The following is a 26,538-nucleotide window of genomic DNA, read 5'->3' as shown; positions in this document are numbered from 1 at the left end:
GGAGGCATCGAAGGTTACACCCAAGCTCTTGACAGAAGGCGCTGGCACTAATTGAGCCCCCCGCAAAAGATGGGAGTTGGCCCCCCAACCCCATGTCGTCCGGACCCAGCCAGAGGATCTCTGTCTTCGAAGGATTTAACTTCAAGTGGCTCCCACGCAGCCATCCAGCCAGAGCTTCCAAGCATCTGGTCAGTGTGTCCGGGGCCGAGTCAGCATATTGATGACAACCCAGCCCAAAGCTCTAGAGAATCTGGTCAAGGGGATGCATAAAGATATTTAAAAGTATCGGGGAAAGGATTGCACCCTGCGAGACTCTACACATCAAGGAGTGCCACGGCGACAACTCCCTCCCTAGCGCCACCCTCTGTCCCTGACTTGAGATAAAGGGGCGCAGCCATTGTTGAACTGTACCCTGAATCCCTACGTCGGCAAGGCAGTGGTCCAAAAGTTCGTGATCAACTATGTCGAAGGCTGCTGACAGATCTAAGAGAATCAGCAGTCCCGACCCGCCTCGATCCAGCTATCTACGGAGATCATCTGTTAGGACGACCAAAACCGTCTCAGTCCCGTAACCAGGGCAAAAGCCAGACTGAAATGGGTCATCCAGAAACCTACCAAGCTGTTCAGCAACTGCTCTCTCAATTACCTTACCTGGGTATGGAAGATTCGAAACCGGACGGTAATTGGATAGATTTAAAGGATCTAGAGATGTTTTCTTTAAGAGCAGATGCACCACTGCTTCCTTCAACTCCCCTGGGAAAGTCCCTGTGCCAAGGGACTGATTGATGATCTCACCGGGGGGGGGGGCACACCTCATCTGTACACGCTCTAATCAGCCAGGACGGGCACGGGTCAAGGGGGCAAGTGGTGGGCCTTCCAGCTCGGAGGATCTGTCTGTTTCGGCAGGGAGTATCCGATTGAAGTGGTCCAATACCAGACCCGAGGACAGTCTGTAAAGGATGACTGTAAAATCATTTTGATTTTTGAGGTGTGCCTTAATCTTCATAAAGGTAAAGGGATCCTGACAGTTAAGTCCAGTCGCGAACGACTCTGGGGTTGTGGTGCTCATCTCACTTTACAGGCTGAGGGAGACGGAGTTTGTCTGTTCTGCAAATGGTTTTCCCAGGTCATGTGGCCAGCATGAGTAAGCCGCTTCTGGCGCAACGGAACACTGACACCAGAGCAACGCACGGAAATGCCATTTACCTTCCCCCCGGAGCGGTACCTATTTATCTACTTGCACTTTTTGACGTGCTTTCGAACTGCTAGGTTGGCAGGAGCAGGAACCGAGCAACGGTAGCTCACTGATATTGATGTTACCCTTCCTCGGTCACTTTTTGCTCCAAAGTGCTTTGTGTTATCTGCAAATAAGATGATGGACTGGATGATGGACTCAAGGGCATCCTGATCAAATTTGCAGATGACACCAAACTGGGAGGGGTGGCTAACACCCCAGAGGACAGGATCACACTTCAAAACGACCTTGACAGATTAGAGAACTGGGCCAAAACAAACAAGATGAATTTTAACAGGGAGAAATGTAAAGTATTGCACTTGGGCAAAAAAAAAATGAGAGGCACAAATACAAGATGGGTGACACCTGGCTTGAGAGCAGTACATGTGAAAAGGATCTAGGAGTCTTGGGTGACCACAAACTTGACATGAGCCAACAGTGTGACGCGGCAGCTAAAAAAGCCAATGCACTTCTGGGCTGCATCAATAGGAGTATTGCATCTAGATCAAGGGAAGTAATAGTGCCACTGTATTCTGCTCTGGTCAGACCTCACCTGGAGTACTGTGTCCAGTTCTGGGCACCACAGTTCAAGAAGGACACTGACAAACTGGAACGTGTCCAGAGGAGGGCAACCAAAATGGTCAAAGGCCTGGAAACGATGCCTTATGAGGAACGGCTAAGGGAGCTGGGCATGTTTAGCCTGGAGAAGAGGAGGTTAAGGGGTGATATGATAGCCATGTTCAAATATATAAAAGGATGTCACATAGAGGAGGGAGAAAGGTTGTTTTCTGCTGCTCCAGAGAAGCGGACACGGAGCAATGGATCCAAACTACAAGAAAGAAGATTCCACCTAAACATTAGGAAGAACTTCCTGACAGTAAGAGCTGTTCGACAGTGGAATTTGCTGCCAAGGAGTGTGGTGGAGTCTCCTTCTTTGGAGGTCTTTAAGCAGAGGCTTGACAACCACATGTCAGGAGTGCTCTGATGGTGTTTCCTGCTTGGCAGGGGGTTGGACTCGATGGCCCTTGTGGTCTCTTCCAACTCTATGATTCTATGATTCTAAGAAAACATTATTGCTGATAATGGCCCTGGCATCCATTTTATTGTTGTTATTCAGCGTGTACATGATTACATAGCATGAACACCTAAATGAATGAGGGGCTCTGGTGGGGACTGTAGTCCTAAGCATCTGGAGGGCATCAGCTGGTGCAGGAGAACATCACTCCAAGCACTGAAGACCAGGCAGCCTCAGGACTTCACAAGTGATGGCCTCGGTTGTGCCACTGGCTCACTGTCCCACTAGGGGGTACTTTCTGCTCACTCACCTCTTTCCATGTGAAAACGTATAGAACAGTTTGCATTTTGTTAAAAATATGATAAAGGCCTTGTGAAAATTCATCAGTATTTTAGTCAGCATTCCTCCTAGTACCTAATATGCACATGTTTGCAAAGCAATTTGAGGAGCAAGGAGCAGAGAAGCTTTGTCTTCCTTACTTCAGGCCTTGTACATAGCAGGGAGAAAGTCAGTCAAACCTAGGGATGAATGGTCTTCAGAACTACACAGCCAATCAAAGCACATTCTTCCTCAATGGACATCATACCCAGCCCCCACACCTCCCGGTTGCCCTACACCCTGATAGGATTCGAACTAGAAGATCCTTCTGAGCAGTTGCTGGAGTTTGTTTCTCTGGAGAAAGGGAATCTAAAGGCTATGCAACAACATTGGGTCCCCTTTGAAGTGGTGATCCATGGTTCAAGCTGCCACTCTGTTGGGTGTGGGGCCAGGCCCCTCGTGAGGTGTAAGGAAACCAGAGGAAGGGCTCTGTGTACAGTGAGGGGGGAAAGTATTTGATCCCCTGCTAAATTTGCCCGTTTACCGCCTGAGTACCATCCCCGGACTAGATTTGGGTTACTTTTTCCCGTCCGTATATTTGAGGGCTTTGTTTGAAGGAAACTCGGAGCGTTGTAATTAGCCTCAAATAGTTTTAGATAACCTCAAGGAGTTTTGGATGGCTTCAGCGGGATTTCAAAGAGCCTCAAAGGAAGGGAGGATGTTTAAAATGCTGTCCGGCAACTCCCAGAGTCCTTATCTGGCTGCGATATAAGCTTGTTTTCAGGGAGTGTGTCTTTTTTCCTTATTATTTTTTTAAAAGCTCCTACTCACTCTGCTGAGGCTCACAGGAGACTTGCTTCAGGTGCCATCTTCGACAGAGTCCTGGTAGGTTTACTGTAGCTGTGAGAGACAGAATAACAACAGGAAAACCCCCAGAAGACAAAAGTCAGAGATTGATGTGCATTATAATGAGTGAAATAAGCATTTGATCCCTTTGCAAAAGATGACTTAGTACTTGGTGGCAAAACCCCTGTTGGCAATTACAGAGGTTAGACTTTTCTTGTAGGTGGCCACCAGGTTTGCACACATATCAGGAGGTATTTTGCCCCACTCCTCTTTGCAGATCCTCTCCAAGTCAGCAAGATTTTGAGGCTGATGTGTAGCTACTCGAACCTTCAGCTCCCTCCACAGATTTTCAATGGGATTAAGGTTTGGAGACTGGCTAGGCCACTCCAGGACCTTAATGTGCTTCTTCTTGAGCCACTCCTTTGTTGCCTTGGCCGTGTGTTTTGTGTCATTGTCATGCTGGAATACCCATCATCGACCCATTTTCAATGCCCTGGCTGAGGGAAGGAGGTGCTCACCCAAGATTTGACGATACATGGTCCTGTCCATTATCCCTTCGATGCGGTGAAGGTGTCCTGTCCCCTTAGCAGAAAAACACCCCCAAAGCATAATATGCCCCCCTCCATGTTCCTTCAGATATTCTCTCCCTGCTCTCTTGCTCCTAATTTTTGATTGGATGGCACAAGCACCTTTGTTTATTAAGATGCAGCTGAGAAGCGCATATTAACTTCTAGGGAGTGATGTGAAATTCTCAGATGATGGGGCAACATGTTCCTCTCCTATTCATGGTGTGGGGCTTGTTCCACACAGTACTGCATACTTTGGCATCTTTCAGAGTGATTCCATGATCTGATAGTTATGCCTTCTTCCTGCTGACGACTATTCTGTTTACTGCAGTTATTTAAAATAAAACTCTGTGCTTTTGTTCTAGAAAAAAAAAGATGCCGGAACTCACTATGAAGTTGTTAGAGTTAGTGCCACATTTTTAACCAGTGCTTTTCTTTCTAGAAAAGATAGGTGCTGCATAACCTTCAGTACCCTCAGGAAAAAAATAAATCACTGCTTACACTTTGCCTTGGGGAGCTGACAGCAATATGTAGGGGATGGATTAACAGTTAATGTTAATACTTGTACATACAAATGAGCAATCCCCTCCTGCCTTGTCTCCCAGAGCCAGAAGAGGCATGAAGAGAAGTTGGAGCTTCGTGCAGGCACAGTCTCAGATTGCTGGGGGAAACCCTGGCGGAGTGGAACCCAGAAGTGTCTCTGCGGCTACCCCTCCAACTCTTCGCTTCCCTCTTCGTAGCTCTGCAGCTTCCCTCCCCTTCTCCCTCTCCCCCCCCCAGCCCTCTCTCGCGAGACTTCGCGCGCGAGGCCCGGCCCGGTTGCTGCCGCCGCCGCCGCCGCCACTTCTGCTCCGGTTTCCCTTGTGGGTCCGTCCGCCGCTTCGCGTCCGCATGGCGTCCGACTCCGACACCGAGGAGCTCTTCTACGACGCGCCCGAGGATGTCGCCCAGCACGGAGGGAGCCCCTCGGCGTGAGTTAGGGAGGGAGGGAGGGAGGCGCCGCCTCGGGAGTACGCACGATCCGGATCGACTCCGGATCAGAGCCTCGATTAAGATGAAGCACGCTGAAGAAGCTGCCTGCCCCGCCAGAGACCCCCAGCTCCTTTCTGTCCCTGCTTAATGGGGTTGCGTGGCGGGTGGGTAGCGGAGCAGGAGGGCGCACCTTTAATTCGGATTACGGCGAAGCGCTGCCTCTTCGTCCAGGCAGCTCTCCCATTCTACTGTTCCTGCCTCTTCCGCCCACCTCCCCTTTCCTCCCCCCTTGCAGCAGGGAAAGGGGGGGTGGTACTGCGCGCCCCGAAGCAAGCCTAATCCGAATCGAAGCCTTAATTCGGATTGCACCGAGCTGCTGCCCGTGGCCAGCCTGCTCTCCTCTCTTCTATCACCATCCCCTTCTTTATAGCCTGGCTCTCAAAGGGAGACCAAGGCGTGAACCCGACAAGCCTAATTCGGATTTAAACTTCAGTGCAGATTGCACTAAACTGCTGCCATTGAGCAGCCAGCTCTCCTCCCTCTCGCTCCCCGCCATTAGGTATTTGCTGCGTTGCTCTCCCTTTTCCTTTTGCATCCTTCCAGCACCGTTCCTGCCACCTCTCTCCCCTGGTTCTCCTGTTTGCACCTGTCCCTGCAACTGCAGCCCACCAGCACCTGAAAACCCAAATGTAAATAGAAGTGAACTGCAGAGTTGATTTAGGCATGTAAAAACTTCAGACCAATAACCCCTTCCCACAAAACTCCCAGCAGCTGGTTCAGCCAGCTCTTCCTCCTGGCTCTCCTCCTTTTTATTTATTTACTGCATTTATATCCCGCCTTTTCCTCCCAGGAACTCAATGTAGTGTACATGGTTGTTGTCCTCCTCATTTGATCCTCACAACAGCCCTGCTAGGTAGGTTAGGCGGAGAGGCAGTGACAGCAACAAGGCCACCCAGTGAGCTTCATGGCCCAACGCGACGTTTAAACACTGGTCTCCCACCACTGTCTCTTGGCTTCTTCAAACCTCTTCCTTACCTGTCCCCCAATTCATTGTACTGCCTTCCTGTCCTTGCTCATTACAACCTCATGTCACCCCCTTGGCCAGGTGGATCCATGTTCTCTTAGCATCATATTCTGTCCCAGGCATCCTGGGTCCATGGCAACCCTATCTCCCTCCCTTCTGGGCTGCTTTTTCCTGATTCGTGCCTTTGTGGACATGGCAGTCTAGCTCATGCCCCAGAGCTGGTGCTCCTTTTTTCTGCCTTGTCCTTCTTATGAAGCTGCCTCCCTCCTTTTTCAAGCTTCCCTCTCTGTGTGTGGTGTTCTGCTGCCCCCTTTGCTGATTTGAGTTCCCAGTTTTCCTATCAAGGGGATGGCTGTGAGCTGGTCCAAGCAAGAAGGTTGCTATCCTTGCTGCATGTTGCCCTTCTGGCACCCAGCTGTCAGGAAAAACAAAACACACAAATCGCTGTCATTCTTCCTCTTCCGTTTTCTTAGCAGCAAGCCAATTGTAAGAGAAGGGTTGGGTCAAAAATCCCCTGTTCCTGAAAGGGGGTGTGATACTTTGGTAGGCAACATGTTAGAGCTGGGTGCTCAGCAGTCTGGCAGGTGGATTGTTTTGTGGGCCTGGTGGTGCTGCTGTTTGCCAGCAGCTTCTCCGCCTGCAGATGGTGCAGATTGGGGTGGGTGAGTTTGGTCTCTAGTTGCGGCATGGGTGTTGACACAGATGCAGGTCACGCACACCGGGACTGTCGTGTTGGCAAAGTTTGAAATGTTCCAGGCAGTGTAAACACCACACATAACTTGGGACTGCTGTTGTCACTGTCATGCTCTCCCTTCGGGTTCCATTTCTGAGGAGGGAGTGTTCACTTCCATGAATCAGATCTCCCTTCTGGGGAAAATCCTGAAGTCAGCAGATTTGTTTGCCAATGAAGGAGTTGTTCTTTAAAAAATAAAAACACAACAACGAATTGCATTTTTCAGTGCAGAACACACCCCTCCTTCATTCTTTACAAGCCTACTTTTCCTGCAACAGTTACTCTGACTATGAGCTCTCTTCCTCTACCCCTCCTCCATTCCAGGCTAGTAACAACCACCAAGATTCAGCTCTGTGAGCTGTAGGTGCTCTGCAACATGTTGTCTCCTCTGTCCTGCAGAGGTGCAGTTCTGTGGCTCACAGAGTCTGTAACCTGAAGCCTATGTAACCTGAAGTGTATGTAACCCGAGGTACCACTGTATAGGTCTATCTTCAGCTCTTCCCATCTGGAGTTCAAAACATCTAGAGGGCTCCAGGTTGCTGAAGGCTCTGCTTAGGTCTTAGAAGCATCAGTGCAGGAAGTAACAGGTGGACTTAGAATTTCCATTGCTGCTTAAGATTAAAGGAGGGAGCAAACTTTAAAGTGGGCAGTTTCTTGGCGGGTTCAAGGATTTGGAAGTGACCAGTTCCCTCCCCACAATAACATCAGCCTGTTTTACTGCAGCGTGTGAGTGTGTGTCTAAAACGAATGCAGAATCAAACTTCATAGATAAACTGTCTGTTTTCTGATAAAACAGTTGGATGCTTTCATGCTCTGGTGGAGATTATAATTCTGGGTTTTGAGGAGCAGCCCCCCAGTAACATAGCATAGCAGCTATTCTGTGGCTGCTTGTAGTATTCTATCTTTCTGTTTTTCACCAGCTGCAGACCTTAACCTTTCTTCACATTATATTTCTGCCTCACTTTTCAGCCAAGACTGGCGCTCAAAGCTGCTGACAATTTAAACGTGTGCAGAACACAAAGTATAAGTGAAGATGTTTACAGAAGCCTCTTCTGCTTCCTGGTAGCTGGTGTTATGGTACAATTCTCAGACACTTCTCTCTTGATCAGCTTTCCCTGGCCCATATGTTTTGAACTACAGATCCTATCAGCTGTGTTGGCTGGGGCTGATGGAATTTCCAAAATTACTGGAAAGCACCAGGCTGGGAAGTCTGATCCAGAGGAGCATAAGTTGCTGCAGGAGCTGGTTGATGAAAAAGATACCAGCCATGGAATCAGCCTTTCCATGGACCCGTGGATCTGCCTTGTACTGAGTCAGGTCATTAATACATCTAGCTCAATATTGTGTTTGCTAACTGGATGTAGTTTTCTAGAGAGGCTGTGAAATGAACACTGCTGCTGTACCACTGATTTGGGGCCTCTTCCTCATGGGCGAGTTCCAAGCTATTCCTCCAGAGGCAGAAGGAACTGTTGATGGACTTTAGTGATTGGTTGGTGACCAGTATGCCAACCCAGATGAGTAGATCTTGTGAGTGATCCACAGAGTCTTCTAGCGGTTGATGGCATTGTACAAGTTCCAGGAGGTGGAGAATGGCTCAAGGCGAAAATCCCAGTCCACAGAAACAGTCTTCTTTCTGGTTGTCTTTGTTTGGAGTAGACTGTGCTTGTAAAAAGCCATGGACTCTGGGTGATCATGTAAAAAGATTTTGGGTTTGTCTGGTGTGTGTTTCTAAGCAGAAGAAAGTTGGATGTTCTGCTTTCAGGTTGTCAGTGCGGCACAAATAATCTAAAGTAGGTACACATTGACAATTATTCAAATAACAGGGCTTTTTCTGGGATAAAAGTGATTTATGGACCTGTTTGGAGTGCTGGAGTAGTCACGCAGAAATAGTCCATTTGGTTACAAGAGGAAGGCTGCAGGCTTAATTACCCTCCTTCATCAGTTGATATTTTTTAAGTCAGCCAGTTGCCTAGAAAAAGAGAGAGGGTGGAGGGGCTGTTTTGCTCTTAAATTTCACATTTCATGCTGTGTGTTTAGCAAAGTGCATTAAGGTTTGTTTGTATTGCTGATTAAAAACTGCTGTCGCTGCAGTCTTTTTGGAAGGCTCAGGTCTCCAACTCTTTATTTCAGATTTAAAACAAAACAAAACCCTGGCAAGCTGTTAATAAGTTCAGGGCAGGGCGAGAGAGGCTGCTTCAGGTCTCTCCCCCCCCCTTTCATGTTGATTATGAATAATGATTAATTTACCATTCCTGTTCTTGATTGCATAACATCAAACAGATACATCAAATACCACATTTTTCGCTCTATAAGACACACCAGACCATAAGACGCACCTAGTTTTTGGAGGAGGAAAACAAGAAAAAAAATATTCTGAATCACAGAAGCCAGAACAGCAAGAGGGATCTGGCTTCTGGGATAGCCTCTTGCTGTTTTGGCTTATGGTATAGCCGCCGAAGCCTCCCCCAGGCAGTGGGATGAAGGCTCCCCCTGCCCGGAAAAGGCTGCGCGTGGCTATCCCACAAGCCAGGACAGCAAGTGGGGCGCAGCGATCCCGCTTGCTGTCCTGGCTTGTGGGATAGCCACGTGCAGCCTCTCCTGGGCAGCGGGAGGAAGGCTCCCGCAAGAGCCGCACTCCCTTTAAAGAGCGTGCGGAGCGCGTGTGCGGCTCTTTAAAGGGAGCACTGAGCAGAGCCTCCCACCTGCATTTGCTCCATAAGACGCACACACATTTCCCCTTACTTTTTAGGAGGGGAAAAGTGTGTCTTATAGAGCGAAAAATACGGTAGTTACTGTGGATCCTGAATAGCATTTTGAGAAGGCCTTGAGGTTTTGCATTGTGCATGAGATTTGCTGGTTTTAAGAAAGGAGGGAGCTCCCCCACTATTTGCTCCCCTTAATAATATGTGACAGGAGCAGAGGGTGGAGGAAGATGGAAAGGTAGAGCCCACTGGGCTTACTAGCATAAGAGGTGCAAGAAGTTCATGTCCCTACTCAGTGTGGCCGGGGGACTGTTTCAGCATTAGCTTCCTTGGATTAATGGTTCCATTTATTTGCAGGTTGCTTTTCTATTGTGAACAGTACTCAAGGTGGCTAACAAATGAAGCAGTAGCTTGGAAACGCGTTGGCCTACAAATAGAGTGGCAGTAAGATGGTTTGTAGGAGCACCTGCTCTGCTGCAGGTTCCCCAAAGGCCCCAAGTTTCAATGCTTTTCATCTCCAGTCAAAAACATCTTGGTGGCTGGGATGGGCCTCTGTGGAAGAGCTGCTGCCAGTCAGAGTAGTCTTATACTAGGCTAGAGGCACCTGTGGTTTAGATCAGCAGAACAGAACAAAGTACTCATGGCAAGCCTCCCCAAAGGCCCAGGATATATATTTCTAGCCAGCAGCCTATGGGCTGCTGCAGCATTGAGGGCCGTGAACCAGGAAGTCTCTGCTGCAGAGGAAAGGTTGCAGCATTTAAGGAGTTTTTAGTTTAGAGAGAAGGTGAGTAGGAGGTGACATGATAGAAGCTTACAGAATTATGCATGGCATGGAGAGAATGGATAAAGAATTTTTTTCCTCCCTCTCCCATAGCACTGGAATTCGTGGACATCCAGTGAGGCAGAAAGTTGGAAGATTCAGGACAGATTTTTTTTTTAATGACTTATTCATGCAGCACATAGTTCAGCCATGAAACTCACTCTCACAGAAGGCAGTGATGGCCACCAACCTGGATGGCTTTAAAAGAGGATTGGACAAATTCATGGAGCATGAGGCTGGATCAGTGAGCATGCCCTGCCTCCACTGTTGGAAGCAACAATGCTTCTGATTAGCAGCTGCTGGAAACCACAGGAAGGGAGACTTGCTGTCATGGTCAGCCACTGTGAGAACAGGAGGCTGGACTAGATGGGGCATCCATCAGGGCTCCTCTTACACTCTTAGGAGCAAGTTTGGCTCTTCAGACCTCAATAGCAGTGCACCACCGAGTGCGGGGTCTTTAGCAAAGCAAGCTGTCCACTTTGGGGGACTTGCATTTTGTCTCTCTCTTTTCCCAGCCTTCCAAGGATGAGTCCCCTTTCCCTTAATTCTTTTAGTTCCAAAAAGCACTCTGCAAAGAACCAGCTATTTAAGCAACTCCTATTCCACCCCCTGTTGAGGTTTGCTGTGCACTACAAACGTCAGAGGCAGTTTTAATTTGGCTATTATGTGTAACATTCCAGACATCAAACGAGGCTTCTGATCAAAAGTTTGCTGTCTAGCTTTGTATCTAAGTCTGGAGAGTGCCTCTGTGTATGTGGTGTGTCAGCCTCAGTTGCTGAAAGGTGGTCACTGTCTCTAGCAAGGCCCCGGGGCTGCCATGTACTGGCTAGAGAGGCATTGTCTGATTAAATTGTTACGTATTTTATAATGTTGCTCACCCTAACAATAATCTCTAAGTAGTTTACCTATGCGGTATTGCAAAATCTTTATTTGTCAATTTACCTTGAAATTAAGATGGGGGGGCGTACGTTGCACTGTAATAACATGCCAATAATAATAATAATAATAACAGTAATAATTTATTTATACCCCGCCCATCTGGCTGAGTTTCCCCAGCTACTCTGGGCAGCTCCCAATCGAGTGTTAAAAACAGTACAGCATTAAATATTAAAAACTTCCCTAAACAGGGCTGCCTTCAGATGTCTTTTAAAGATAGGATAGCTGCTTATTTCCTTCACATCTGAAGGGAGGGCATTCCACAGGGCAGGCACCACTACCGAGAAGGCCCTCTGCCTGGTTCCCTGTAACCTCACTTCTCGCAGTGAGGGAACCGCCAGAAGGCCCTTGGAGCTGGACCTCAGTGTCCGGGCTGGATGATGGGGGTGGAGACGCTCCTTCAGGTATACTGGACCGAGGTCATTTAGGGCTTTAAAGGTCAGCACCAACACTTTGAATTGTGCTCGGAAACGTACTGGGAGCCAATGCAGATCTCTCAGGACCAGTGTTATATGGTCCTGGCGGCCACTCCCAGTCACCAGTCTAGCTGCCGCATTCTGGATTAATTGCAGTTTCAGAGTCACCTTCAAAGGTAGCCCCACGTAGAGCACGTTGCAGTAGTCCAAGCGGGAGATAACTAGAGCATGTACCACTCTGGCAAGACAGTCTGCAGGCAGGTAGGGTCTCAGCCTGCGTACCAGGTGGAGCTGGTAGACAGCCGCCCTGGACACAGAATTGACCTGCACCTCCATGGACAGCTGTGAGTCCAAAATGACCCCAGGCTGCGCACCTGGTCCTTCAGGGGCACAGTTACCCCATTCAGAACCTGGGAGTCCTCCACACCTGCCCGCCCCCTGTCCCCCCAAAACAGTACTTCTGTCTTGTCAGGATTCAACCTCAATCTGTTAGCCGCCATCCATCCTCCAACCTCCTCCAGGCACTCACATAGGACCTTCACCGCCTTCACTGGTTCTGATTTAAAAGAGAGGTAGAGCTGGGTGTCAACTGCATACTGATGAACACTCAGCCCAAACTCCTGATGATCTCTCCCAGCAGCTTCATATAGGTATTAAAAAGCATGGGAGAGAGGACGGAACCCTGAGGCACCCCACAAGTGAGAGCCCAGGGGTCTGAACACTCATTCCCCACCACCACTTTCTGGACACAGCCCAGGAGAAAGGAGCGGAACCACTGTATAACAGTGCCCCCAGCTCCCAGCCCCCTAGACGGTCCAGAAGGATGTTATGGTCAGTGGTGTCAAAGGCCATTGAGAGATCCAGCAGAACTAGGAAACAGCTCTCACCTTTGTCCCTAGCCCGCTGGAGATCATCGACCAGTAAGACCAAGGCAGTTTCAGTCCCATGATGAGGCCTGAATCCCTATTGGAAGGGATATAAATGGTCCGCATCCTCCAGGCGTGCTTGGAGTTGTTCAGCAACCACCCGCTCAATCACCTTGCCCAAGAATGGTAGATTTGAGACGGGGCGATAGTTGGCCACATTGGCCGGGTCTAAGATGTTTTTTTTAAGAAGCGGTTCAATAACCGCCTCTTTCAGTTGGTCTGGGAAGGCTCCCTCACAGAGGGAAGCATTCACTACCCCACAGAACCCATCACCCAGCCCTTCCCGGCTCACTTTTATCAGCCAGGATGCGCAAGGATTAAGGAGACAGGTGGTCGGTTTCACTCGTCCAAGTGTTAAAAAACAATATAGCATTAAATATTAAAAACTTCCCTAAACAGGGCTGCCTTCAGATGTCTTTTAAAGATAGGATAGCTGCTTATTTCCTTCACATCTGAAGGGAGGGCGTTCCACAGGGCAGGCGCCACTACCGAGAAGGCCCTCTGCCTGGTTCCCTGTAACTTGGCTTCTCGCAGTGAGGGAACCACCAGAAGGCCCTCGACGCTGGACCTCAGTGTCCGGGCTGAATGATGGAGTTGGAGACTCTCCTTCAGGTATACAGGACCGAGGCTGTTTAGGGTTTTAAAGGTCAGCACCAACACTTTGAATTGTGCTTGGAAACGTACTGGGAGCCAATGCAAATCTCTCAGGACTGGTGTTATGTGGTCCCGGCGGCCACTCCCAGTCACCAGTCTAGCTGCCGCATTCTGGATTATTTGCAGTTTCCGGGTCACCTTCAAAGGTAGCCCCACATAGAGTGCATTGCTGTAGTCCAAGCAAGAGATAACTAGAGCACTCTGGCAAGACAGTCTACGGGCAGATAGGGTCTCAGCCTGCGTACCAGATGGAGCTGGTAGACAGCTGCCCTGGACACAGAATTGACCTGCGCCTCTATGGACAGCTGGGAGTCCAAAATGACTCCCAGGCTGTACACCTGGTCCTTCAGGGGCACAGTTACCCCATTCAGGACCAGGGAATCCCCCACACCTGCCCGTCTCCTGTCCCATATAATACTGTGTTCCATTCCACACATTTTTTTTCAAAGTACTCTTTTTAAATGTTCTCAACTTGTGCTCCAGATAAAATTAGATGAAGTAAAGGGGAAAATGGTCAGAGAGCAAGGTAGCTATGGATGATAAGCCTTTGCAATTCACTTGCGTAATAAAAAATATTGTTCTTTGGATGAGCTGAGTGCTTTCTTCTGAGCATTTGGGGGGGGGGGGTTGCAAAATCTGTCTGCCAGACAAATCAGTTGCTTGAACATTTACCCATGTGCTGTGCTGCTAAGAACACTATTTAGTGTTCGCTGGGCTGTTGCATGTGGTCATTGCTTAAAGCATGATTTATAAAATTTAAAAATAAGTTAAAGATGGGTGAAAGGAGCCCTACTTCTATGTAGAATGTTCAGGCCTTTGTGGCAAGGGAGAGGGGTGTCTCCACATCCTCCCTGTGTTCTGTTTTTCCCTCGTGCAAGCATTCTCTCTGCTTCTGCTTGCCAGATCGCTTCAGAGCTGTTCCTTCCTGAATCCTATATGACCACCTTGCTGACTTGCAAACAACCACTGGGATCTTTGGCTTTCAAGAGGTTGCTGAACTACAGCATGCCTGCCAAGCAGGTGCTCTACCACTGAACTCCCTATGGGAATGGGAGTCCAACATCTGGAGGGCAACACATTAGCTACCTCTTCTACCTAGGACCCTTGTACCTACGGGACCGCCTCTCCTGGTCTGCCCCACGGAGGACCTTAAGGCCCACAAATAACAACACTTTGGAGGTCCCAAGCCACAAGGTGATTAGATTGGTCTCAACTCGGGCCAGGGCCTTTTCAGTACTGGCCCCAACTTGGTGGAACACTCTGTCACAAGAGACCAGGACCCTGCGGCACTTGACATCTTTCCACAGGGCCTGCAAGACAGAGCTGTTCCGCCTGGCCTTTGGTTTGGACTCAGTCTGACCCTTATGTTTCCCTCCCTTCCTTATGTTTTGATCTATGGGCTATTATTAAAATGAGGCTGCATTTTAAATTGTATTTTAACCCATATTTTAATAAATTGACCCCCTCATTATGTTTTATGGTAATTTTATTGGTGTTAGCTGCCCTGAGCCTGGGGAGGGTGGGGTATAAATAAAAAATATTATTATTCAGCCAATTACCACCATTTAAAATATAATAATAAATAGATGAATATTAGAATAAATGGTGCATAATATTCTTCAGGAGGTGGCGGCAGGAGCTCCCTGGTCTGCTCAGCTTTGTGACAGCCCCTGTCCAAAGCCAGTTTTCCGTTTCAGTTCTGTGTGATGGTTGTTTTACCTTCTCAATTAACATAGAATCATAGAATTGCAGAGTTGGAAGGCAATGCAGGAATCTCAACTAGATCAGACATGACAAATGGCTACCCAGCCTCTGCTTAGAGGCTAGGAGAGTCCACTAAGAGTCCATCACCTTTCCGTTGTTGAACAACTCTTGCTGTCGGAAAGGTCTTCCTGATATTCAGCCAGAATCTCCTTCCTTCTAACTTGGTTCGAGTCCAGCCCTTTGGAGCAGGAGAAAAGAAGCTTGCTCCATCCTCCGTGTGACAGCCCTTGAGATATTTGAAAATGACTTGAACTTGATTCCCTCCAGATGTTGTTGGACTCCAGCTGCCCTCAGCCCCAGCCAGCATGGTCAAGTGGTCAAGGATGATGGGAGAGACTGCAGTCCAGCAAGATCTGCAGGAAACCATCAGCTTCTTAAAAGATTCTCATCTTTCACATCCACCTTGCTGTTCAGAACTGGAATCTCTGCTAATTTTAGCTGCAGTATTGGAGTGCGGTAAACAAAATTGCTGCCCCAAAGCTCTTTAGGGACCCCCCCCCCCATTTCTTCTTCCCTTCAACTGCTGGCTTTGTGGTGCTGCATAGTCGAACCCTCTTATTACAAGGTTTTTGTGATGAGTGAGCAGTTCCTTCAGAAGAAGAAGAGTTTGGATTTGATATCCCGCCTTTCACTCCCCTTCAGGAGTCTCAAAGCGGCTAACATTCTCCTTTCCCTTCCTCCCCCACAACAAACACTCTGTGAGGTGAGTGGGGCTGAGAGACTTCAAAGAAGTGTGACTGGCCCAAGGTCACCCAGCAGCTGCATGTGGAGGAGCGGAGACTCGAACCCGGTTCCCCAGATTACAGACTACTGCTCTTAACCACTACACCGCACTGGCTCTCTGGGGAGATCATTGAGCTCTCTGAACTGTGCTATTTCAGAACCAGTTTTCTGGCCATCAGAGGGAACTCAATAAAACCGCCTAGGCCCTCAAATGCAGCCATCTGCTGTTCAAGTCAACCTGCCAGTTCCTAGGACTGCTCAGGAACACCTGCCCCATAGCAGTCCCATTGAGGGTGCCGAGTGTGTGTTTTGTTGTCTTAAATCTGTGTTTTAGACAGAGATACATTATGTAAGATTTTAAACACCTTTGACAAAGCACTTTGACAAAGATAATTTCTTGCAAAATGTCAGGGTTGCCCTTAATACATTATCGGTGTCGTGGTTAGAGTGTCTGGCTAGGAGCTGGGAGACCAAAGTTCAAATCCCCACTCTGCCACAAAACACACTGGGTGGCCTTGGACCAGTCACTGCCTCTCAGTTACTAGCCCACCTCACAAGCTTGTTGTGGGGATTAAATAAGAAAGCAGGAGAGGCATGTACACCACCTCCTCCTTGAAGAAAATGGTATGATATATTTTCTGTTCCTCTCCAAATGTATTGCTTGCCCGTCTTCACATGCACACGTGATTCTATTCATGATAGCCAGGTCCCATAAATTTGATAAACTGTTTTTTTTAATATAAATATTTCCAATATCTTTTTGCAAATTAACATTTTTGCTGCTACACAATAACTACGCCTCTTTCCTTTGAAGCTTGTTGCCTCCAAATATGTTACTGGCCTGTCCTTAGATTGCAAATATGTTGGAAAAGCCTCTCTAAGTTTCAGTGTATTTCTTAATTGTGCACAAGATCTATAACCAGGACTTTCCCCCCTCCCTCCAGCCTTCTAATGTAAGTCCACCAGCTGGGAATAAAGCTGCCTGTCTCCTAACTGCACTTCCAACATACTTCAGTGATACTGCTATAAATTAGGCAGAGAGTCTGCTTCCTGTATTTAGACAGAGAAGCAGCAACGTAGAGGTGGATGGGGGGAACGCTTTTAAGAAATGACCCTGATGCAGCCTTCCTCAGCCTAGTGCCCTCCAGATGTTTGGAGCCTTCAACTCCCCATCAGTCTCACTCAGCACAACCATGGGGAAGACAAGAAATTGAAACTTTCTTAGGGGATCATTCTGAAGAACAGTCACTCTGCATCATCCACCTTGCCTAGTATTCTATTTCGGTTATTGCCCATCTCCAAATGCTTTAGAGCATCCTTCACCAACCTGGTGCCCTCCAGAGGTTTTGGACTGCAGCGCCCATCAGCCCCTCCCAGCAGTGGCAGTTGTAGTCTGGAGGGTGCTAGATCAGCGAAGGCTGGATCTTCTGCTGTTGGATTCCTGTTGAAAAGGAGCTTGGAGCAGGAGAGATGGGGAGTGGGTTCTAAAGGTTCTCTTAGCTGTTTTCCAGTGAGCTTCCTGCCTCATGTTTTCCAAACATACACAGCATAGGGACATGTCACGTCAGAAGTGACACGTGTGTGCATTTACACACGCACACACAGAGAGAGAAGGGAGTTGGTCTTTCAAAACTTAGAACATGAGAACATAACCTTTCTTATCAAACAGGTTCCCCTGCCCATCCCCTTCACCCAAACCACAGATTCCTAAGGGAAGACATGGTTCCAGAGTTTCAGGTGTGAGTCTGGTGGAGGCCACTAATTGCAGAAGTGGCCTTTGACAGCCAACCACTGACCCTGTGCAAGGTTTGAGTGCCTTGCTGCAGCTTCAGGACTGTGAACTTACCATGAATTGTCAAATTGTGTGTTCCCACTACTCCCCAAGTCCCCCCAGAACTGAGGGAGGGAGGAAAGTATGGCTGGCTGCAGAAAATGAAGCAGCTGCAAGGGATTTGGCATATCTGGCATGGGCGGTGACTGCTGCCCTCGATGTTTGTCCAGGGAAGGGCCTTAGCTCTGTGGTAGAGCCCAGGCTTTGCATGCATAAGTCCCCAGATCCGACCCTTTGCATCGCCTGCAGCTTAAGAAAAGGAAAGGGTGATGCGTGAGGCTTTGTCTGAAATGAGAGAGGAGGAGATGAGTCTTCTTTCCCATCCAAGTCACTCATGCACATGTTCATTCATCACTCTGTCTCGTCCCACTTCTGTTTCTATTTGAGATCAAAAACAACAACCCCACACCAAAATGGAGAAATGTATGTATGCAGCATACCGTGGTTGCAAGGCATTCCAAGGGCTGCCTTTGAAGTTTCCCAGTCTCTTGCATCCCTCGCCCAAAGGGAATAATTGTTCCAAGTGGCTAGAAACCTCCTGCTACACAGGTGTGGGTTCACACAGGTGTGCCCCTACTGGTGATGCAACATGATGACATCACATCCCTTCCTGTGGTACAAGAAGAGGGAAAGATGGGACCAAGGGGGCAGCCATCCTTTCCCTCCCCAATACTGCATTCCTGGAAGGGGCAGCAGACAGGCATTTCTCATCACACCCCCCCCCCCAAGGAATTTGTGGCCCAGTTTTGAGAATCTGTGGTGATTGGTGGCAGCAGCAGGGCTCTAGCTGCTTGGACTGTTACCTTTGGTGCAGAGAAAGACTGGAAAACATTGGGCACCTCTCACTTCACCTCATACTGAAAACATTTTTGCAGACATTTGGAGGAGTGCAAAATCCAGACCATAACTGTTACAACCTGTGCATTATCCCAGGAGGTATAGCTTTATATGATTCCTCAAGAGAAGCCCTGCCAGCCTGAATGCAACAACACTATGCAACTTGAGCCCGTGTGTGCTGGCTAAAGTCTACATATTAGATTTTCATGGCCCATTTCTGAGCAGGGGCTCTGGACACCTGCTTCTCTGACCATGCCCTCAGCATGGAGCATAGAACCATTCAGTTTGAGCAGGCCTCTGAGAATAGCTGCTGTGGCTCACTAAAAATAGCATTTTTTCACTCTTGCTGCCACAAAGGAAAACCTGAAATAGTTTGTGTTGTGGGAGACACAGGAGGGCTGGATGCCAGGGCATGAGCACAATGGCCACCTCATCCTCCCTGGGGCCCCCTGTCTCCTCCATGCACCCCTCTTCCTCTGTGGGCCTCCTTTTGCTCCCATTTTCTTAAGCTACTGAAATCTGTGGTCCCCCAAAGTGTAGCCTATGTCCAGTAGTCTGGTTTCTAAGCACGCCCTACCCCTCCCTCTTGCCTTTCTTTGCAGGCAAGCCTTGTCAAAAGTTCAAGAATATGTTTCAATCGGCGGGGAGACATTCAAGGAGGGTGTGAAGCTGTGGTGGTGAAGGGTGGACCTGGGGGAGGGTCCCGTGGGTGAAACGGAGGGTTTTCTACCGCCAAACCTGAGGTTCCCGCTATCAGGGTGATAGCTTTCTTTGAAGGAGAAACTTATAAAAATATCACCCTGGAGAATGGGGAGAAACTTGCTAGTTAATTTTTAAACTCTGTTAAAAGGTGTTTAAATTCTCTCCCCCGCCCCAATCTTATCTAAGCTTGTCTCTGGGTGTGTTTCTTTTCTTCTCCCTGACAGGTCGCCAACCAAAGTCGTGCAGCCGGTACGGAAGGTGCGTCTCTTTGTGTAAATGTTTGTCAGATGTGAGCAGCGTCCCTGATCTTAGTAGAGAGCAGCCAGGGTCATCTCATTCTAAAGACGTCAGACCTGCAGTGCCTAGGTAGACTATGGAAAATGGAGGTGGGGGACCATTTTTCCCCCTCCAGAGTTTTTCTTCACCTGCAGGACTTTGCTCAAAAGCTTTTGCTCCGGGGAGATTGGATCTCAAAGTGAAAAAAGCACAGCAAATCGTTCTGGGTCGCTCTCTGCATTCTCTTCCAAGAGCCAGGGAAGCATGGTGTTTTTCTAAATAGGCACAGCCCCATGATGCTTTTCAGTTTCTTTGTTAAACAAGAAGGATATAAACAGTGAGTTTATGGGTTTGATTTTTGGGGTGGTGACTGGAATCTCATTCTGCACAATGTGTCCCAGAGGCACAGGTGGCTTTCTGAATGAGGATCTGAATTGGTGGGTGGCACTTGCAACCCACCCACCCTACTCCAGAGACACCACTGCTGGTACTTAGGTTATCAAAGTGTGGACAACAGGCTAGGGGGCAGGTTTTAGCCCCGCTGCGCTGCCCAATTTTGGTCCTTCGGCAACATAGCCAAAGAACACCCAGGATTTAAAAGAGAAAGAGAGAGAAGTTTTTAAAATACAGCTGGGACAGTAGGCTGCAATCCACTACTGGCTAGTTTCCCAAGAGCCACTTAGCCCCTGCTAGTGACTATAAATTTTGGACAGAAGGCTAGACCAGGTAGACCCTTGTCTCACCTGTCAAGGAACTTTTTATGTTGTTAAGTAAGAGTGCAGAGCAGACACACGAGTACTTAACACAGACAGCATCAGCTTTCACTAGCTACATTGCTCCAGGTGTTCAGAACTACCACTGTTGCGAGCCCCCGAACAGCATGGCAAGTGGTCAGGGATAATGGGAGCTGTAGCTCAACAACGTTTGGCGGGCACCAAGGTTGGGGGAAGTTGACCTAAATGCACTTTAGTTTTTAAGAGGTCCCAGGTTTTTAAGAGGTCCCTTGTGTTGCATATTTTAGAATGTATGAGTGGAGTTCAGGAATTCTCTTTCAGCAAAAAGAATGCAAGAAAAGCCTGGATCAAACCCAATGGCCCGTCTAGTCCAGTATTCTCTTTTCTTAGTTGCTAGCTAGATGCCTCTGGGAAGCCCACAACCAACAGCAGCTCTCCCCTCTTGTGATTCCAAGCAACTGGCATGCAGAGGCATTCTGTCTTCGGCAGTGGAGGTGGAACATAAGCCACTGTGGTTAGCAGCCTTGTTCTCCTTCAGTTTGAGAATACACCACATAAAGGTTGGGCTTGGTGCATCCATTATAGTGTGGTTGTAATTAAAATTCTGCACCCCTCACAACTGAAGCAGATGACAACAAACCAAGTGCACACTAAGAGTGGTGAGAGCCCACTGATGAATGGGCCCAGTTCTTGCATAATGTTCAACCATGGCTCGGGATCCTTTGGGCCTCCAGATGTTGGGCTCTGATCAGCAAGCGCTGGCACCACCAAGGGTTCCAGTCCCCAGAGGCCACTTGGATTGATGGGCAGGGTGTCGGGAGATTCAACTTGGAAGGAAAGAATCAGGAACTAATTCTTAAGTGCTCTCTTGATGCTTTTCTTCCTTCCTTTGTTAACCTTGCCTGCAAAGGAACACACACACACACACACACACACACACACACCCCGTTGGTGGCTGCTATTCAGTCTGTGCCTGTTATAAACATGGAGCTTAGAAATATGTGCTAGAAAACTGGAACTTTGCTGTGCTTTGCTTCCCAAGGTAACCAGAAGCCAGAGGCTTAACTAAGCTTCTGCAGCCTCGTTAGCTGGGTTCCTTCTCTCTGTTCCTCATCTCCCTTTCTGGTCCCCAACTGCCAGTGTGGTGACAGAAGGGAGTTGAGTGTTCCGGTTTGAAAAGCCTGAGATTATGTGAAAGCAGAACTCTAAACTTAGCGCATGGAGGCAGCACCACTGCTTCCCACACAGGTAATTAGTATGCTGCCTCCAAGTACAGTGACAGCACAGCTGAATCTCTGGCATTTATTAAGTAGTAGTAGTAGTAGTAGAAGAAGAAGAAGAAGAAGAAGAAGAAGAGTTTGGATTTGATATCCCGCTTTATCACTACCCTAAGGAGTCTCAAAGCGGCTAACAATCTCCTTTCCCTTCCTTCCCCACAACAAACACTCTTCAACAAACTTCAGACTAGCCCAAGGTCACCCAGCAGCTGCAGGTGGAGGAGCGGGGAAGCGAACCCAGTTCACCAGATTACAAGTCTGCCACTCCTAACCACTACACCACACTGGCTCTCACAGTAGGCCAGGAGTTAGTACACATTTGGAGTGGGGAGGGGGGAGAAGAGAAAAGGAAAGAAGAGAGAAAATCCTAAAGTGTCTCTGGTTAGATGGGCTGAAGGTGATGCTGTGCAATTTTCTGGGGAATAAGGACAGTGTTGTCCCAAACTAGCCTTATGCTGCTGCTGTGCAGGGCCAGCAATGGAAGGTACATCTTGCTGCATACTGGGGTGTTTTACACTCACCCCTCAGGTGCTGCTTGTAAAATAAATATTGAAGCATAAAGTACTTCCTGAAATAACTTCCATTGATGCCAGAGTGTTGCAGACGACCTCCCTACCCCTTGAAACCTGGATAGTAAAAGACGGGAGCCTTGAAGTACCATAAAATGGCCGAGCTGGAAAAACAAAAGGCATTTTAAACTGGCCCTGAAAGGAGACAAGGACAGAGCAGCTCCCCTAAAGATAGAGGCCATGTCATTGGTCCTCTGTGAAGAGTGACCAGGTTAATTATGCCCTTATCAGGGTTTATTCGTGCTCTGTTTGCCGTGGGACTGCCTTCGGATTATAGGGCGCCCATTTGCAAAGTGCCCTGTGGTGTGTTCCACCCCTTAGCTTGCCTCGCTGCTTGCTTCCTTGGCTATGGCAGCATATGGTCCTGCGAAACTGCCAGCTGCTCCAATCTTTCTACCCAGCTCTGGAACGACACTGTTTGGCAGTCTAAGGCATTGTGGGAACATAAAAATAGTGGGCAGCTTAACGGCTACTTGCAACAGAAACCCCCGTAGCCAAGGGACTGGGCATATTGGTGCGCCCCATGGCAGGGCTGGTGGGTCTTGCGGGGATAGCGCCTGGCTGCTGAGGATGCTGACTACTGTCTCCACAAAGCTGTTACAGCCACCTGTTTTTTGAAATGGAAAGTGGATGCAATACAACTCTTTCATCAGTATTTGCACAGGGAAAAAACAAGGTTAGACAAATTTACGAAACAGGTATATCCACACTTGATTGTTAACTAGAGCCTCCATTGGCAGAAGTAGTCTACCTGGGAATGTCGGCCTCTGGGAACAAGCTATGACAGAGTTGTTGTTTTCATATCCTGCTTGTAGACTCGGTGGCCAGTCGCACATGGGAAAAGGCTGGCAGATTACATACATACATACCATGTTTTTTCGTGTATTGGACGAGGTTTTTTGACTCAAAAATCATGTCAAAAAACGGGGGTCATCCAATACACAGATGTTGGCATGGCGGGGGGGGGGGGGGAGTGGCGCGGTGCCAGCCATTTGATTGGCGGGAGTGTGACTTCCCCCAATGCCGCAGGGGGCAATCTGGGGGGTGTTTCCTGCCCGCAGCTGAGTGGTGGGGAGAAGCTGCACGCCACCAGCCAGCTCTTTGGAATGCAAATTCACCCGATGCCGCTGCGCATGGGAAGCACTCCCTGGATCATTTCCCGTGTGCGGTGGCATCGGGGGAGGTTGCATTCCTGCAAACTGGATGGCTGGAGGGAGCGCAAATTCACCCGCTGCCGCTGCGCATGGGAAACGATCCAGGGAGTGTTTCCTGCCCGCAGCTGCGTGGGGGGAAAGGCTCAACAACTTTTGGGCATCTCCCTTCATTTTCTTAAAATTTAGTCCCCCAGAATTGGGGGGGGGGTTCCCTTATACAAGGGGGCATCTTATAGACGGAAAAGTATGGTACATACGTACGTACATACATAATTTTATTTGGATGCTGCCTTTCCATATTTCAAGCCATGCTCAGGGTGTTATGTAAAAAATGCATAATTACAAACATAACACACAAACTCCTCCTCTGCTCCCGCAGTGCTGCTCTTAGCTTGCATAAAATAATCATTGTTTGCTCATGTCAGTGTATCCTGAGCTAATACGAAGCATCCCTTTGCCCTGTACATTCTGTGGCAGTCTGTTTCTGCATCACCATGATGTGCAGTTTCTTGCTGCCTTCTGGATTATTTGGGATTTGACCCTTTTTATAACAAGTTCTTTCTTACGCTTTATTTTTCAGGAGCTGACCAGTGGTCAACAGAAAGCAGAATGTGAAGAAGGAGCTTTGGAAGTCAAGCAAGAGGACCCTAAAGAGGTGTGTTAGGTTGTTGATGGAAATCCTGAAGTACAGATTTTTAAAGAGTCACGTAACAAATCTTTTGAGCAGTGCTCTGAAAGGCCATTTAATTTAATTTTGGGAGCCTATTAATCTTCACAGTTCTCAGCTGTGGGAATTCGTGGGAAAAGTTAGAGGCAGCAAGTATTCCAAAGCTGCAGAGTTTGTAAAAACTAAATTACTTCTTAGTTTGGGGTGTCTTAATTTGGTAGTAAAGATGAAATCGTTAAGCAGTTAACTGTTATGTATTCAATATGTGCAGATTTTTAATAAAAGATTAAAAGTAAAGTCACCAGTTCACTGTGATTTGTCTAATAGATGTTGTAGATAAATGTTATTTATTGTCATTTGGATTGCATATTGTCGTTTGAAGCTTGAAAGACAATTATCCTGCCTCCGCAACTGTCTGTGTATGCCAAGTTCTTCCTTCCTTCTTTTTTTAAAAAGTTGTTTTGAATCATCATTCTCTGCAAAGACCAGTGTCTCCCAAAATTTTGATACTTGGGATTCCGGGATCCCCTCCCCCAATTAAAATAAGGATGCTGTGAATCAGGGATAGGGAGCCTGTGGCATTCCAGGTGCTAGACTCCATCTCCCATCAGCCCCACCTAATGCGGCCAGTGGACAGGGATGAAGGGAGTTGTAGTCCAACAACATATGGAGGGCATAGACACAACATCCCTGCTGTGTTCCCCTCTGAAAACAGGGTGGGCATTCTGGACCCTGGGTGGGTTTAGAATATGGTTCTGTCAGTAGGCTGAGTGGGGAATCTTTGTTTGCCCACACAAGGGATGATCTCACTGTCTATATATTCACAGGGATTGAGAGCAGGGGCACAATTATATGATTCTGTTGCCCAGAAACCCCCCCCCCTTCTGTGGACACACAGGAGTGAGTGCATTCAGTGCGGTGGCTTAGCTAGCTCAGTTCCTTTCGCAGCATTGCAAGACATGCCACTGCCACAACCAGGCCACAGTCTCTATAGGTTAACAGTGACAACTGCCTGCCAGCTCCTGCATGTGACACTTTTGTTTGTTTAGATAATTGACAATATAATTGAAGAAAGCCAGAAGGTACATCAACTTGACTATGATCCATTGGGCTCGTCAGAAAAGGAGCTGTCTGATTCCCCGTCACATGCGAACACTTGGATTTCTGGAGCTGATGTTCTCCAGCACATTCCCGAACTCTTGTTTGCGGAAGCAGGGTTGCTACAAGGCCACGATGAAGAGCCCCCCTGCCAGGGCCCCCAGGCTGTGGCAAATGGAATGGAGCCCAGGCAGGCTTTGCAGACCCATGAGGGGGCATCGGAGCATCGGCAGGGGGAAGGTGATGCTCGATCAGTGGAAACGGCAAGCGAGATCCCATTGTGGCAAGCAGGAGAAGGCGACAAGGAATTGAAAAGTGAGGAGGCAGCTGACTCGAGGCTGGCGGATGTCTTGGAGGCACCTGTGGATTTCCTTCCTGCCCGAGATTCATCCGTGGCTGATGAGATGCCTCCTGTGAAACCACCACGGCAGCTCAACATAGAGCCAGACATTGTGGCCAGCACAAAGAAGTCTGGCCCTGCCCGGCCTCCCCCGCCAGCAGGCCTCCCTCCCCCAAGGCCCCCACCCCCTGCTCGGCCTGCCCCACCGCCAAGGAAGAAGAAGAGCGACTTGGAAATCGAGACACACAAAACACCTGGTCTGGAAGGTAAGTTTTAAGTTTTGTTGCATCCTTGTACCAGACTAAGGGTGGGCTACTTGTTTCCCTAGACATTGCTGGATTCCAGCTCTCTCCAACTCTGAGTATTTGCCATCCTGGCTTTCGGGATGGGTGAGAACTGGAGTCACATGATGGAGGAGTAAATCTGATTTAATTGGTAGAAACTCCTCACCTCTTTAATGTCTTGCTGTAGTTCCCAGGGAGACCTTTTCATCTGGTGGCCTCTTACCTCCCAATGTGTTGATGGAGTCCATAGCCAAAGATTCTCAGCCTTCCTTGGATCTGGCCAGCGCAACAAGCGGGGACAAAATCGTCACTGCACAGGTAAAATGGCACTTGAAATGTCCAGTTTCCCACTGGAAGTAATGATTGATGCCCAGGGCAACGTGGGGGGGAAAAGGACCCCAAAGCATGGATGCATGATTGATCCACATGCTCCGGAAGAGGATAGTGGAGTGTATCTGTTTGGGGGACTGTGGCATTTCTGAATGTGGGTGCTGGGTTGTTTCTGGGAATGCTCCCTGCAAACTAAAAAATTCCAGTATGCAAAAACCCAGCGTGTTGTGGGGGGTGGGGTCTAGGCTTGATTTTTTTCCTGTCTAATAATCTACTTTTCACTGAGCATGGTATGAGGGAGCATTCCGAGGCATGATTCCCCATCTGCATTTGGATGTGGTGCTGGGTGCTGTTTCTGAATGGGTCCTTAAATATCCATCTATGTGAGACACGAGATGGTTTTTTTGTGAGCTTTTTAGCCAGCTGCTGATCTTTCAAACTAGTTCTCACCCTCACCATACATTTAAACCACAGGGCTTCTCCAAAGAATCCTGGGAACTCTAGTTTTCCCCTTATAAACCTACAATTCCCAGCACTATTAGCAAACCACAGTTCTCTGGATTCTCCAAGGGAAGCCATGTGCTGTAAATAAGTTGTCTTCAACATTTTTAGACCCAGGACCCACTTTTAACCCAAGCATGCATTTGGGGACCAATTTCTTAATCTTTTCCATACATTTGAATGATGGTTATGACCCACCTTGGATCAGGCCACAACCTATGAATTGGTCCTGGCCCACCAGTTGAAGACCAATGCTTTAAATGAATGGTACAGATGTGACCCCAGTTCA

At 48.3% G+C, this 26,538-nt stretch overlaps 1 protein-coding gene across 1 annotated transcript in view; it reads left to right on the top strand.

Moving 5' to 3' along the window:
* Positions 1-4,818: 4,818 nt before the first annotated feature.
* WDR44 (WD repeat domain 44) overlaps positions 4,819-26,538 on the top strand; it is a 51,287-nt gene continuing 29,567 nt past the window's right edge. The window contains exons 1-5 of the mRNA XM_081846858.1: positions 4,819-4,950; positions 19,244-19,277; positions 23,610-23,684; positions 24,746-25,400; positions 25,606-25,736. Of these exons, the coding sequence (XP_081702984.1) occupies positions 4,871-4,950; positions 19,244-19,277; positions 23,610-23,684; positions 24,746-25,400; positions 25,606-25,736 (975 nt within the window). The 5' untranslated portion in view covers positions 4,819-4,870. The remainder of the gene's footprint in view (positions 4,951-19,243; positions 19,278-23,609; positions 23,685-24,745; positions 25,401-25,605; positions 25,737-26,538) is intronic.

Source organism: Podarcis erhardii, assembly GCF_964252035.2.
Source record: "Podarcis erhardii genome assembly, chromosome: Z".
Classification (NCBI taxonomy): Eukaryota; Metazoa; Chordata; class Lepidosauria; order Squamata; family Lacertidae; genus Podarcis; species Podarcis erhardii.
Note: the sequence above shows the minus strand (reverse complement) of the source record. Positions and strands in the feature narration are given on the sequence as shown.